General features: G+C 40.6%; 1 protein-coding gene across 3 annotated transcripts in view; it reads left to right on the plus strand.

Annotated features, from left to right (window-relative positions):
* Positions 1 to 52: 52 nt before the first annotated feature.
* Positions 53 to 15,037, plus strand: part of GAB3 (GRB2 associated binding protein 3) — an 88,123-nt gene continuing 73,138 nt past the window's right edge. For all 3 annotated transcript variants that reach the window (XM_021682828.1, XM_021682839.1, XM_021682836.1), the window contains exon 1: positions 53 to 124. In XM_021682828.1, the coding sequence (XP_021538503.1) occupies positions 53 to 124 (72 nt within the window). The remainder of the gene's footprint in view (positions 125 to 15,037) is intronic.

Raw genomic sequence — 15,037 nt, forward strand, 5'->3', positions numbered from 1 at the left:
ACTTCCTCCTGCCGCGGCGACCCAGCTGGAGGAAGCGGCGGCGGCGGCCACGATGAGTGCGGGCGACGCCGTGTGCACGGGCTGGCTCGTCAAGTCGCCCCCCGAGAGGAAGCTGCAGCGCTACGTGAGTAGGGGCGTCCTGGGACCGGGCCGACGGACGCACGGCGAAGTCGCACGTCGAGCCGGTGTGGCCGCTGCGCCCCGCGGCCGGCCGGGCCGGGTGGCTCCGGAGCGCCGCGGAGCCGAGAGGAGGGAGGCGGCGGGGGAGACCTCCCGGTCTGTGGCGGGGAGGCCGGCGCGGGGCGGGGGGGAGGGCGGGGAACCGGGAGAGGGGCCGCGGGACCGGGCCTGCCGGGCCGGGCGGGCGGGCGGCGAGGCTCCGGACTCCCCTTGCACCGTCCGGGGCGCTCTCTCGTGTGGCTGTCAGCGGACACTCCTCTTCTGGAGCCTTCCACAGTGGCTCATGGTTTCTCATGGTGTCGCTTCTCTGCTCTTTATGCTGACACCGCGCTTTTCGAGTACCAGCAGGAACCAAGGACTTTTGCTAGTACGAAATCCGGGACGCTCGGAAGAGCGCATCTTCCTACACTTTCCATTTCCATTTTAAATGTACTACCGACCGCTCAGGAGTTCATTATCTCCATCGGCACGCTCAGGACAAGGTCTTAAAAACATTCCGCCGCAAGACCTGATTGTTACTGAGTGCTCTCCAGCCATTAGGAAGAACCGCTTCGGCCCTCAGGGAATTGCATATAAATAGATATTAGGGCTTCTTGCTGTTTTTAGGCCGGGAGTAGTTGGATGGATCCATCTTGTTCATAATTCCTAACTTCTCTGCAACTCCAGAACACGGTGGTAGGAACGAACGCACCCGTGTTGGCTTTGCTCCAGAGCAACCCGCCCCAAATAAGGTGTTCTTGTGTGTATCGCGCTCCCAAACCGGTGTCCCCGTTTCCACCGAATTGCACCTTTGTTTTTCTTCCCACGTTTCCGAGGCACATACTGTGTCAAACTGCAGGAGGTTGAATTGTAAAGACTTTAATCATGACAGGACCCATTTCTGATCATAAATTTCCTCGGCCACTTTCCCCATTGACCCTGAACTAGACAGTGTCCCTCTCTTAGGAGTTTTTGAGAAGTTTTTGTTGTTTGTTCTGTGGAGCAACATTTTAAAAATCTTTGTAAAGATTTACTTATTTTATTTATTTTTAATTTTTAAAAGATTTTTAAAAGTGATCTCTCTACACCCAACGTGGGGCTGGAACTCCCAACCCCAAGATCAAGAGTTGCATGCTGTACCAACTGAGCCAGCCGGGCGTTCGTCTGCTGAGCAACATATTAGAAGAATGTTGTTCAACTTAGCAGGGACACTTTTCAGGTTAACTACCAGTGTGTCCTTTCATTATTCTTTTTGAGTCCCCTACTCCATAAACACAAGCTCTAGTATTTCTCAGACTGTTATCACTCAGGTGCTTCCCTATCAATGAAGCTACTTGGAAGACTCATTGGTACTCAAAGGAGGCAAGAGAAGAAAACCTGCTCCCTGAAATCTGCAGGGGCAGGTGAGGGCTTGTCACAAAGAGATACTTACAAAGCCAACTCAGGGTGGGTTTCCTTGCGGCCCTTTGGCATGTGAGACATTTTAAAGGCTCACTAGATATTTTCAGAGTGGCACTCACTCTCATGATGATTTCTGATGATTCAGAAAGATGGTGCACCTGGAGGGCAAAGTTTATGGAAGATTTCTTTTTCTGGTCTTGTTTTGTATCTTGTCCCGACCAGACTGGCTTAGGAAAGGTTACTAGTATTTCATCAGTTTTGGGAAAGCATGGATGTACGTACCTACTACCATATGTGGTTCGCTGTTTTTGGTTGGAATGGAGTTGTAGCAATGTGGACTTTGCGCAGCTTATAGGTGTGGGGGGCATCTGATGATGGGATGGTGATGGAGGAGACTTAAAACACAGGAGTACCTAGATGTCATCTTACCAACACTCCAAGACCTAAACCATGACCTTTTAGCTGGTGCTTGTCAACTTTTTCTGAGGGTCATGCTCTTTTAGAGAGGCCGTGGTGTTTTGTTAAAACGCATCCCAGAACACACCTAGTCCGTTTCTGCGGATCTCCGGCTTCCGCAGGAATCCCTGCAGCCACTAGATGGCGATCATGTGTCGATTCAACGGAGCATGGACAGCGCTGTTCTACACAGCCACCTTTAATTCCGATATTGCAGTGAGGAGTAATTCTTTATTTCAGTTGAGCGCCAACTCTGAATCAAGCCCTGTGTCACGGGGCTAGAGAGACAGAGAAAAGAGATTGATCCCTGTTTCTAAGAAGTCCACAGTCTAACGTTTATAACACAATAACAAAACAAAGCTAGTTAGCGGCACAGCCGGGGCAATGACTCAGTTCTTTGCTCTGCTAGGCCAACAAGCCGCACTCGGTTCATGTTTGTTAAATTACAAATGGAAGCTGAGTCTATTTTTAGGTAAATATTTCAGTCCAAGGTAAGCTCGTGCTTCATCCTCTTGAATCCATGAGCCAAGGCAATCATAAAGTTATTTTTATCACTGCTCTTTTAAAAGATAGTTGACTCTTTTGTGTTTTCTGTTTCAAAAATATAGGAATATATTCTCGTAAAAATTGAAACAATCTAGGAATAAGTAGAATAAAAAGTGAAAGACCCCCTTTCTCTGGACCCCCTTTCTCTGAACCCCTCCTCATTCAACTCCCCCTCCCTAGGGATAACAACTGTTAGCAGTTTGGTATCATTCTAGAAAAATTTCTTCAAAACATATCATTTTATTTTTACACAAATGAGATCATACTATACAAATTGTCCTGCAGTTTGCTTTTTTCACAATAATTCTGGACATCTTTCCAGATTAGTACATATAAATTTACTTCATTCTTTTAAACCATTGCCTAAGATTTCTTGTAATAGATGTAACATAATTTAACAATTTTTCTATTGATGAACATTTGTCTTTTATTTTCTCAATTTTAAAGAATGCTGTAACAATAATGATAATAAATTATAATAATTCACATTTATTTATTTTTTTACATTTTATTTGTTTATTTGAGAGAGAGGCAGAGAGAGAGCAAAAGCGGGGGCAGGAGAGGGGCTGAGGGAGAGGGAGAAGCAGACTCCCCCTGAGCAGGGAGCCCACACAGCACTCCATCCCAGGACCCTGAGATCATGACCTTAGCTGAAAGCAGACAGTTAACCCACTGAGCCACTCAGGTGCCCCAATAATTCACATTTATTGAATGGTTTGTATGTGTCATGCATTACACTAAGGACCTGACTTCTATTATCGCATTTAGGTTTTTTTTTTTGAAGATTTTATTTATTTATTTATTTATTTGAAAGAGAGAGAGAGAGCATTGGGGGGGAGGGAGGGAGGAGCAGAGGGAGAGAGACAAGCAGACTCCCCACTGAGCGCGAAGCCCCCAAGGCCGGACTCGATCTCACAACCCTGAGATAATGAATGACCTGATCCAAAATCAAGAGTTGGATGCTTAACTTGACCGAGCCACCCAGATGCCGCTTCACTCTCTCTCTCTTTTTTTTTCCCTTCGTTCTCTTTATAGTATCTTTGTAGAACAAGGATTTTAAAGTTTTGATGATTTTAAAATTTATCAATTTTTCCTTTATGGATTGTGCTTTTACTGTCAAATCTAAGAACTCTTTGCCTAGCCCTAGGTCCTAAAGATTTTCTATTTTTTTTCCTAAAAGTTATATACTTTTATATTTTATATTTAGATCAATGATCCATTTGAGTTAAATTTTGTCAAAGGAGTGATTTTTACGTTGTGGTTTATTTTCTATCTTATTCATTTTGTTGCAATACCATTTATGGAACAGACTGTCTTTACTCCATTGAATTACTTTTGTAACGTGGTTAAAAATGAATTGTTTGTGATTTGTGGGTCTATTTCTGTGTTCTGTAGTCTGTTCCATTGATTTCTTTGTTCATCTTTATGCTAATACCATGCTGTTTTGATGACAGTAGTTTTATAATAATTCTTGAAATCAGGCAGCTGTAGCCCTCCAACTTTGTTTTTCTTTTCAGAGTTGTTTTGGCTATTCTAGGTCCTTTGCCTTTCCATATCAATTTCAGAATCAGGTTGTCAATTGATTTCTGTATATTAACCTTGTATTCTGCAACCTTGCTAAACTGACCTTTTTTTTTCCTGATCCTAGGGGAAAAGCATTTAGTCTTTTACCTTTTAAGTATGGTAGCTGTAAGCTTTTTGTAGTTGCCTTTTATCAAGTCAGGGAAGTTCCCTTGAATTGCTAGTTTGCTGAGACTTTTTTTATGAATTGGATTTCGTTCAATGCCTTTCCTGCTTCTACAAAAATAATAGTATACTTTTTCCTTTTTTGTCTGTTACTATGGTGAATTATTCTGATGATTGATTTTTGCATGTTGAGCCAGCCTTGAACCTCTGGGATAAGCTTCACTTGGTTGTAATATGTTATTTTTTTCATATATTGCTGGATTTAATTTGCTTTTATTTTGCTGAGGATATTTGTCTTTGTGAGGGATGTTGGTCAATAGTTTTCCTTTTTCGTACTGTCTTTGGCTTTGATATTAGCATAATGCTGGCCTCATAAAATGATTTGGGAAGTGTTCCCCCCCTTTCTAATTTTCTGAAAGATATTGTGTAGTATTGCTATTCCTTTTTCCTTAAGTGGTAAAATTCACTGGTGAAACCATCTGGGCCTAGACTTTTCTTTGTGGGATGGTTATTAACTACAAATATAATTTCTTTTTAACAGGTAATAGGATTGGGCGCTTGGGTGGCTCAGATACTTAAGCGTCTGCCTTCAGCTCGGGTTGTGATCTTGGGGTCCTGGGATTGAGTCCTGCATTGGGCTCCCTGCTCTGTGGGGAGCCGGCTTTTCCCTCTTCCTCTGCCTCCATCTCTCTCTCTCTGTCTCCCATGAATAAATAAATAAAATCTTTTAAAAAAACAGGTAATAGAACTATTCAGATTACTTATATCTTCTTGAATGAGCTTTGGTAGTTAATGTTTTTCAAGGATTTTCTCTAGTTCATCTAAGTACTTGAATTAATTGTCATAAAGTTGTTTGTTATATTCCCTTATCCTTTTAATGTCTATAGGATCTGTAATGATGCTTCCTCTTTCATTTATGATATTGTAGTTTCTTTCTTGTCTATTTTTTTCCTGATCAGTCTGGGTAAGTTTTATCAATTTTACTGGTATTTTCTAAGAACCAGCCTATAGTTTCATTGATCTGTATTTTTCTGCTTTCCATTTCATGGATTTATCCTCTTATCTTTATTATATACTTTCTTCTGATTGCTTTGGATTTAAATTTATCTTTACTTTCTTAAGGTGGAAGCTTAAATTACTAATTACTCATATTTCCTAATATAAGAATTTAATAAACTTACCTGTAAGCACTGCTTTAGGTGCATTCCACAAAATTTGATATGTTGTATTTTCTTTTTCTTAAGATTTATTTATTTATTTGAGAGAGAGAGAGAGAGAATGTGGGGAGAGGGGCAGAGGGAGAGGAAGAGATAGTCTCAAGCAGACTCCATGCTGAGTGGGGAGCCTGATGTGGGACTTGATCCCATGACCCTGAGATCAGGACCTGAGCCGAAACTAAGAGTCAGACACTTAACCAACTGTGCCACTCAGGCACCCCTGATATGTTATATTTTCATTTTCATTTATTTCAAAATATTACTTAATATTCTTCTGAGACTTCCTCTTTTTTTAAGATTTTATTTATTCATTTGAGACAGAAAGAGCACAAGCAGGGGAAGAAGCAGAGGGAGAGGGAGAAGCAGACTCCCCGCTGAGCAGGGAGCCCCATGTGGGACTCGATCCCAGGACTCTGGGATCATGACCTGAGCTGAAGGCAGACGCTTAACCATCTGAGCCACCCAGGCGCCCCTGAGATTTCCTCTTTGACCCAAGGGTTGCTTAGAAGTCTTTGTTTAATTTCCACATATTGGGGGATTTTCTAGATATCTTTCTGTTCTTAATTTCTAGTAAATTCTATTATGATCTAAGAACAAACTCTGTATGAGTTTTATTCTTTAAATTTGTTGTTTATATTATGGCTCACAGTAAAGTTTTATTTGGTGAATATTACATGTGCACTTGGAAAAAGCATGCATTCTTCTCTTGTTGCGCAGAGTGTTCTATAAATGCTAATTAGGTCAGGTTGGTTGATATTGTTGTTCAGTTCTTCTCTATCCTTACTGTTTTTTTGCTTACTTTTACAATCAAGTACTGAGAAAGGAGTGTGAAAGTTTCCATCTGTTAACTATGGATTTATACATTTCTCCTTCTAGTTCTGTTTGCTTTGGCTTCATGTATTTTGATGCTCTGTTGTTATTTGAACACATTCAGAATTACTATGTTTTCTTGGAGAATTTTTGTCATTATTAAATGTTTCTCTTTATCCATGATGCCATTTCTTGTTCTGAAGTCTATTTTTTTCTTTTTTTTTAAAGATTTCATTTATTTATTTGACAGAGAGAGACAGCGAGAGAGGGAACACAAGCAGGGGGAGTGGGAGAGGGAGAAGCAGGCTTCCCGCCGAGGAGGGAGCCCGATGTGGGGCTCGATCCCAGGACCCTGAGATCATGACCTGAGCCGAAGGCAGACGCTTAACGACTGAGCCACCCAGGTGCCCATGAAGTCTATTTTTTTCTTATATAAATATAAGTACCCCATCTTTCTTTTGATATGTACTTGCATGTTATATCGTTTTCCATTCTTTTATTTTTAACTTATCTGTCTCTTTTTAAAATTTTATTCATTATTGGGCGCCTGGGTGGCTCAGTTGGTTAAGCAACTGCCTTCGGCTCAGGTCATGATCCCGGAGTTCCGGGATCGAGTCCCGCATCGGGCTCCCTGCTCGACAGGGAGTCTGCTTCTCCCTCTGACCCTCCCCACTCTCATGTGCTCTCTCTCATTCTCTCTCTCTCAAATAAATAAATAAAATCTTAAAAAAATTTATTTATTATTAATTAATTAATTTATTTATTTATAATCTCTGTGCGCAATGTGGGCCTCAAACTCACAACTCCAAGGGGCGCCTGGGTGACTCAGTCGTTAAGCGTCTGCCTTCAGCTCAGGTCATGATCCCAGGGTCCTGGGATCGAGCCCCACATCGGGCTCCCTGCTCGGCGGGAAGCCTGCTTCTCCCTCTCCCACTCCCCCTGCTTGTGTTCCTGCTCTCACTCTCTCTCTCTCTCTCTCTCTGTCAAATAAATAAATAAAATCTTAAAAAAACCAAACAACTCACAACCCCAAGATCAAGAGTTGCATGCTGTACAGGCTGAGCCAGCCAGGTTCCCCAAGTGTCTTTATATTTAACATGAGTATCTTATACACAGCATATAGCTGGATTTTGCCTTTTTTATGCAATCCTACCCTCTTCATTTTAATTGGTATATTTAGTTTATTCACATAAAATGTGATTATAGAAATGTTTCAAATGAAATCTGCCATCTTGCTAGTTGTTTTCCATTTGTTCTATCTGTTCTTTGTTTCCTTTGTCTTCTGTTTCTGCCTTCTCTTGGGTTAATCAAGCCTTTTATTATTCAATTTTATCTTCACTATTAACTTGACAATCATAACTTTTTAATTTTTGCTAGTTACTCTAGGGTGTAAAATATACATCTTTAATTAATTGGAGTCTTCCTTTAAATAATAATATACCACTTCATGAATAGTGTAAGGACCTTATAACAGTATATTTCCAATTCTGACTTTGCATTTTGCTTTCATTTATTTATTTATTTATTATTTATTTATTTATTTTTAAAGATTTTATTTATTTATTTGAGAGAGAGAGAGTGAGCTGGCTGGGAGGGGCAGAGGGACAAGCAGACTCCCACTGAGCAGGGAGCCAGACGTGGATGTCTACTTTCCCTCATTTTTGAAAAATATTTTCACTGGGCATGGAATTCTGGGTTGACAAGTTTTCTGGCTTTCAACACCTTAAGATCTTACTCTTTTGTCTTCTGTTTTCAGATTCTTCTAGTGATATCTTCTATTTAGGATAGGGGCTGCTTGCCAAGGCTTCTTTCTCAATGTCCACATGACCTTCAACTTTAGATCTTTTTGTATTTTCAATATACCATTTTGCTAATTGTCTCATTTATTCTTTCTTTCAGTTTTCCTCTTTTCTGCCCTGTTTTGGGGCTGAATTTTAAATGCAATTTTTATGATTGCATTTAATTTTCTTTGTTAGCTATACCTCTTTGTGTTTTTTATAGTGGTTGCCTTAGGGGATTAGTGTATATCTTTAACTGATCATAGTCTACCCTAAAGTAATACTATATCATTTGACATACAGTATAAAAAAATTTACAAGTGTATGTTCCCATTTACCCCCTCTCAGGCTTTGTGCTACTGTTGTCATACATTTTACTTCTACATTTTATAAAAGCCACACTGCAGTGTTATTTTTTGCCTTAAACAGTTGTCTTTTAAAGAAATTTAAATAGGAAAAATGTCTTTATATTTACCATATCCAGTACTCTTCATTTCTTTCTGAATATCCATACTTCCATCTGGAACCATTTTCCTGTTCTGCAACTCTGCTGGTGATGAATTCTTTCAGCTTTTTTTATGTCTGAAAAAAACTTTATTTTGCCTCAAATTTTGAATGATATTTTTGGTAGGTAAAGAACTTTTGCTTAATTTTTTCCCTTTGAGTATTTTAAAGATGTTGCTGTACCGTTTTCTCATGTGCATTTTTACTCTGTTCCTTTATACGTGTTTTTTTTCCTAGCTGCTGTTATTACTGGTTTTAAGTAAATTGATTATGATGTGCCTTGGTGTTATTTTCTTCATGTTTCTTGTACTTGGGCTTCATTGAGCTTCTTGGATCTGTGGGTCTATACTTATTTCTTCTCTTCTTTTTTAGAGATTTTATTTATTTATTTGAGAGAGAGAGCACAAAGGGAGAGGGAGAGAAGCAGACTCCCCACTGAGCAGGGAGCCCGACACAGGGATTGATTCCAGGACCCCGGGATCATGACCTGAGCTGAAGGCAGACGCTTAACCGACTGAACCAGCCAGGCGCCCTGGTCTATAGTTATATCTTGGTGATAGTTATATCTTCAGTTTTTTACTTATCTTTTCTTCTGCAGTGTCTAATCTGCTGTTAATGTCATCCAGTGTATTTTTCACTTCAGACCTTATATTTTTCTTCTTTAGAAGTTAAATTTCTATCTTTTTTATTTTTCATGTCTCCTTAATATGCTAATTCTTCCTCTGCCTTCTTGAATATGTGGGACATATTTATTTATTTTTAATTTATTTTTTTTAGTAATTTATTTTTTTTTAAAGATTTTATTTATTCATTTGAGATACAGAGAGAGAGAGAGAGCATGAGCAGTGGGGGGAGACAGAGGGAGAGGGAGAAGCAGGCTCCCCGCTGAGCCAGGAGCCCGACGTGGGGCTCGATTCCAGGACCCTGGAATCATGACCTGAGCCGAAGGCAGACGCCTAACCATCTGAGCCACCCAGGCGCCCCTTTTTTAGTAATTTCTAACCTCAACATGGGGCTCGAAATTATGAGCCCCAAAATCAAGACCCCAAGACCAAGAGTTGCATGCTCTTCTGACTGAGCTGGTCAGGCATCCCAGGGACATATTTATGTCTTTGTTGGTGGCTCATCTCTGCAATTCCTCCAAGCATGTGGGGTTGCTTTTGAATTGCTATTCTGGTAGTGAGTGTGGGGAGTTCCAATGACTTGTGCCCTTCCTACTATCAAAGTCCTCACTCCACAGATCAGAAGGCTGATGTAGGGATTTGATCAGTTGCCAGGGATGTTGTTCCAGTTACACAGTCAAGAACTGGAGAAATTGCCATAAACTCAATGGGTCCACCCTGAGATTGAATTAGGTCAAAACTTCATTTATCATCTGACTTTCCTAAAATATTCTTTCGGGAGATATGGTGGAGATGGGTGAGTGAAGAGGCCACACATGGGGAATCCATTACATCTTTCTACCTCCCTACGCCTTTGTGTTTCTCCTTTTACATAATGAAAAAGAACCTCTAGTATCTCAACTTCATTGAATGTAGTCACCATTTAGTCCATGTCTTAGTCAGGCAAACTGTTAGAACACTCTAAGTGCTTGAGCTAACACATTAAATCTAGAAGCTCTGGTGAGCACACCCATATCAACACATTTAGCTTGATCTGGAATTATATTCTGTCTTGCTTGGCCTACTGTCCTTGGAATGCATTCCCACACATTCCAATGGTTTTTAAAGACAGCTTTATTGAGGCACACACACACACACACACTATAGAATTCACCCATTGTAAGTCTATAGTTGGATGATTTATAGTAAATCTGTAGCTGTGCAGCCATTACTACAGTCCAGTTTTAAACCATTTCTATCCCCTGAGAAAATTTCCTTGGCCTGTTTGCAGTCCATCCTCACTCGCATCTCCAGCCCCAGGCAGCAAGTGATCTGCTTTCTGTCTCTGTAGATTTGCCTTTTCTGATAATTTCCTATAAATGGAATAATGGAATGTGTGATCTTTTGTGTTTGGCTTCTTTCCCTTAGCACTGACCACACAACAGCCAGCACTCTTTCTGAAATTCACTTAAGGTAGAACCTGAGGTCATTGACTTGAGACATTTCTTATTTTCTGTTGTTGTTGTTGACCTATACTTGACACACAATGTGAGCTTAGTTTCAGGTGTACAACATAATGATTTGACAAGTCTCTCTGTTATGCTGTGCTCAGCACAAGTGCCCCTGCCATCTGTCACCATGCCCTGTCACTGACTGTATTCCCTGTGCTCTACCTTTCATCCCCATGACTTATTCATTCCATAACTGGAAACCTATACCTCCCACTCCCCTTTCACCTTTTTTGCTCCTTCCCCCAACCCCTTCCCCTCTGGCAACCACCAGTTTGTTCTCTGTATCTATGGTTCTGTTTCTGCTTTTTTGTTTGTCTGTTCATTTGTCTTACTTTTTTAAAATTCCACATGTAAGTGAAATTATAGGGTAATTTGTTTTTCTCTGTCTGCCTTATTTCACTTAGCTAATACCCTCTAGGTCCATCCATGTTGTTGCAAATAGCAAGATTTCATCCTTTTTTATGGCTGTGTATATGTACCACATCTTCCTTATCCATTTGTTTATCAATGGACACTTAGGTTGTTTCCATAATGCTGCAATGAACATAGGAGTTCATACATCTTTTCAAATAAGGGTTTTCGTTTTCTTCAGGTAAATACCAAGAAGTAGAATTGCTGGATCATATGGTAGTTCTATTTTTTTTTTTTAGTGGTTCTATTTCTAATTTTTTGAGGAAACTCCATATTGTTTTCTGCAGTACCCACACCTTATTTTTTATTTTTATTTTTATTTTTTTAAAGATTTTATTTATTTATTTGAGAGAGAGAGAATGAGAGAAAGCACATGAGAGGGGGGAGGGTCAGAGGGAGAAGCAGACCCCCCGCTGAGCAGGGAGCCCGATGCGGGACTCGATCCCGGGACTCCAGGACCATGACCTGAGCTGAAGGCAGTCGCTTAACCAACTGAGCCACCCAGGCGCCCCACACCTTATTTTTTAATAGAGACATTCAGTGCTATGAATTTCCCCCTTGGCACTTCTTTAGTGGCATTCCAGAAATTCTGTTATGTTGTGTTTTTATTTGTATTCACTTCAAGATATTTTCTAGTTTTTCTTGTTATTTCTTCTGTGACCTGTGTATTTAATTTGTAGGCATATTTCTGTTGTTGATGTCTAATTTCATTTCATTGTAGTTAGAAAACATATTTTGTATGGTTGGAATCCTTGTAAATTTGTTGAGACTTGATCTAATATATGGTTTATCTTGGTAAATGTTCTGTGTGCACTTGAAAAGAATGTGCATTTTATTGTTGGGTGGAGTGTTCTATAAATATCAATTAGGTCAAGTTGGTGGATAGTGTTGCTCAGTTCTACATCCTTGTTGATTTTCTGTCTTCTTGTTTTACCAATTGAAAGAGGGGTGTTGAAATCTCAGACTGTAATTGTGGATTTGTCTATTTCTCTTTGAAGTTTGATCAGTTTTTGCCTCATATTTTGAAACTTTGTCATGAGTTGCATATATGTTTAGGATTGTTATTTTATCTTGATGAATTAACCCATCATTATGAAACTACCTTATTTATTCTTGATATTATTCTTTGCTCTGAATTCTACTTTGTCTGTAGTTCAAGGTCATTGTAAGAGTTCATTTCCTAGGACTACTTCTGGTAATAAACACTATCAGTCAGGCTGCAGACAGGAAAACAGAAGCTATATGAGGTATTCAACAGAGATAATTCCATATAGGCTATGGTTTACACAGATATTAGAAGGCTAGAAGATCAAAAAAGGAGGCATTCGGCTATTAGTAACTACAGAAAGCAGTTACTATTGAAAGAACTGGGGCATAAAGGTGAAGTTTGGCATGACCACAAGCTAAGAGCTTACAGGAGGGGTACGTGTAGCCATGTGTCTATTACTCTGACTCCTGATGAAGAGGGTGCTAATGTAGTTAGTGCTGATGCCTCAGAGATGGCTAGAGGAAGCTGGCAGCTGGAGCTGGTGCTGTCTTCTGCCACTGGAGGGATGCTGATGGATGCTGAGAGTCCCATCTCCCTTTCTCCTGCCTTGTACTCTTCCACCAGTGTTTCCCATTAGCAGAACCCAACAGCAACACATCCAGAAGGGGAGTCTGAGAAATACAGTTGGTTGTCCTGTCCCAGAATCAGAGGAGTAGATCTACTCTCCAGATATGTCCCAATCTTTCTTTCATACTTACTATCATTCTGTCCTTTTTTGCTCAGTGTTCTGAGAGACTCAAGTCAAGCTTTTAGCTCATTGATTTATGGATAAGTTGTAAACTTTCTGCTGCTTAGCCCATTGATTGGTGGTCATGTTTTTAATTTCTAAGAACTGTTTCCTTTTCACATCAGCATTCCCATCTTTTCTGGATATCTTATCTTGTGAGAATTTTCCCTAGCATATTTATTATATCCTGGCTTTCTCCCTCGCATCCATACAGATATTTAGAGGAACGGATTTTTAGAAAGAGAGAACAGAAAGTGCAAAGGCCCTGAGGCAGAAGAATATATTTGCCATATTTGAAGAAGAGCTTTTTGAATTCAGTTTCATCTTCTTCAAATGTTTGGTGATTCTTGGTTTTCTGCTCATGTTTGTATTTGAGGGTCTAGATCAGTAGTTTTCAGTGGGGGTGCCAGGTAGGGATACCATATTTAGCAAAAAATAAAAAGTTAAATTTCGGATGATAAAAAGAAGTACTTTTTTAGATTTATTTATTTATTTGGGGAAGGTGGAGGGGCAGAAGGAGAGAGAATCCTGAAGCAGACTCTCCACAGAGTGTGGAGCCTGATGCAGGCCTCTATCCCAGGACCCTGAGATCATGACCTGAGCCAAAATCAAGAGTCAGATGCTTAACCAACTGAGCCACCCAGGTGCTCTGAAAAACAAGTTTGTTTTTTTGTTTTTTTTTTAGTATAAGTATGTCAACCCTATCCCCAGGAGACATTTGGCATCATCTGGAGACATTTTTGTGGTTAGAACCGGTAGGGAGGGTGCTGCTAGCATCCAGAGCGTAGAGACCAGGGATGCTGCTAAATAGCCTGTGTGCACAGGGCGATGACTACCACAAAGAGTTTGGCCCAAAATGTCAGTAGTCCAAGAGTGAGAAATTCTATTGCAGATTGAACAGTGTCTTCAGCTGAAATGAGAATCTTGTTGACAAATATCTGGTTGTTGTTGTTTTTTGTTTTGTTTTGTTTTAAAGATTTTATTTATTTATTTTTGAGAGTGAGAGAGAGAGAGCACATGAGCTGGGGGAAGGGGCAGAGGGAGAAGCAGACTCCCAGCTGAGCAAGGAGCCCGATGCGGGACTTGATCCCAGGACCCTGGGATCATGACCTGAGCCGAATGCAGATGCTTAACCGACTGAGCCACCAGGCACCCCTGGTTGTTGTTGTTGTTGTTGTTTTAAGATTTATTTATTTATTTGAGAGAGAGAGAGAATACAAGCAGGGGAAGGGCAGAGGGAGAGAATATCTAAGCAGACTCCCACTGAGCACAGGGCTCGATCCCATGAGCCATGAGATCAGGACCTGAGCTGAAACCAAGAGTCCAACACTTAACTGACTGAGCCACCCAGGCACCCCGGCATCCCGGCAAACATCTGTTTTAATTGCAGGAACCTGTTTCTTGTTACGGTGAAGAGGAAGGCCAGTACTTGGGTTTGTGTTCTGGGGTGTGGGCTTTGAGAGTACCTGGAAGTCTCTATATTTAGGATCACCACCAAGGGGGCTTGCTGCCACGAGTCCTGTCTACCCTGGGGCTTTGTGACCTCAGCTCTGGATGAGCTCAAGAAAATGAAAATTCTGTGTTTTGTTGTGTTTCTTGTCAGGGTGGAAGGGATATTCCTTGCAACTTTCTACATCTTAGGCAGAAACGGAAACCCTTTCTATTTCTTTTCTGAATTTAATCAACTCTTGTTTTATTATTTTATTTCTTCTTGGTGTTTATTCATTTCTGTTCTTAGCTTTTGACATTTGGATGATTTCAGCCTCTGAGTTGTGTTTAGAGGATATGTTGAAAGTTTCAGATTTACATGGTCATCATCACCTTGGCTGGTTTCATTTTTTTTAACTTTTAATTTCTCTAGTTCAGTTGGTATCTATATTAGTGTAAGATGAGGGTATGATTTTATTTTACAGTTAATCAACTGATCCAACACCATTTGTTGAGCAGTCTTTCCTCTATACATATCTTACTTTTTTTATTTTTTTATTTTATTTTTTTATTTGACAGAGAGAGAGACACAGTGAGAGAGGGAACACAAGCAGGGGGAGTGGGAGAGGGAGAAGCAGGCTTCCGGCGGAGCCGGGAGCCTGATGCGGGGCTCGATCCCAGGACCCCGGGATCATGACCTGAGCTGAAGGCAGTCGCTTAACGACTGAGCCACCCAGGCGCCCCATATCTTAC

Source organism: Neomonachus schauinslandi, chromosome X (genome assembly GCF_002201575.2).
Source record: "Neomonachus schauinslandi chromosome X, ASM220157v2, whole genome shotgun sequence".
NCBI classification, from domain to species: Eukaryota; Metazoa; Chordata; class Mammalia; order Carnivora; family Phocidae; genus Neomonachus; species Neomonachus schauinslandi.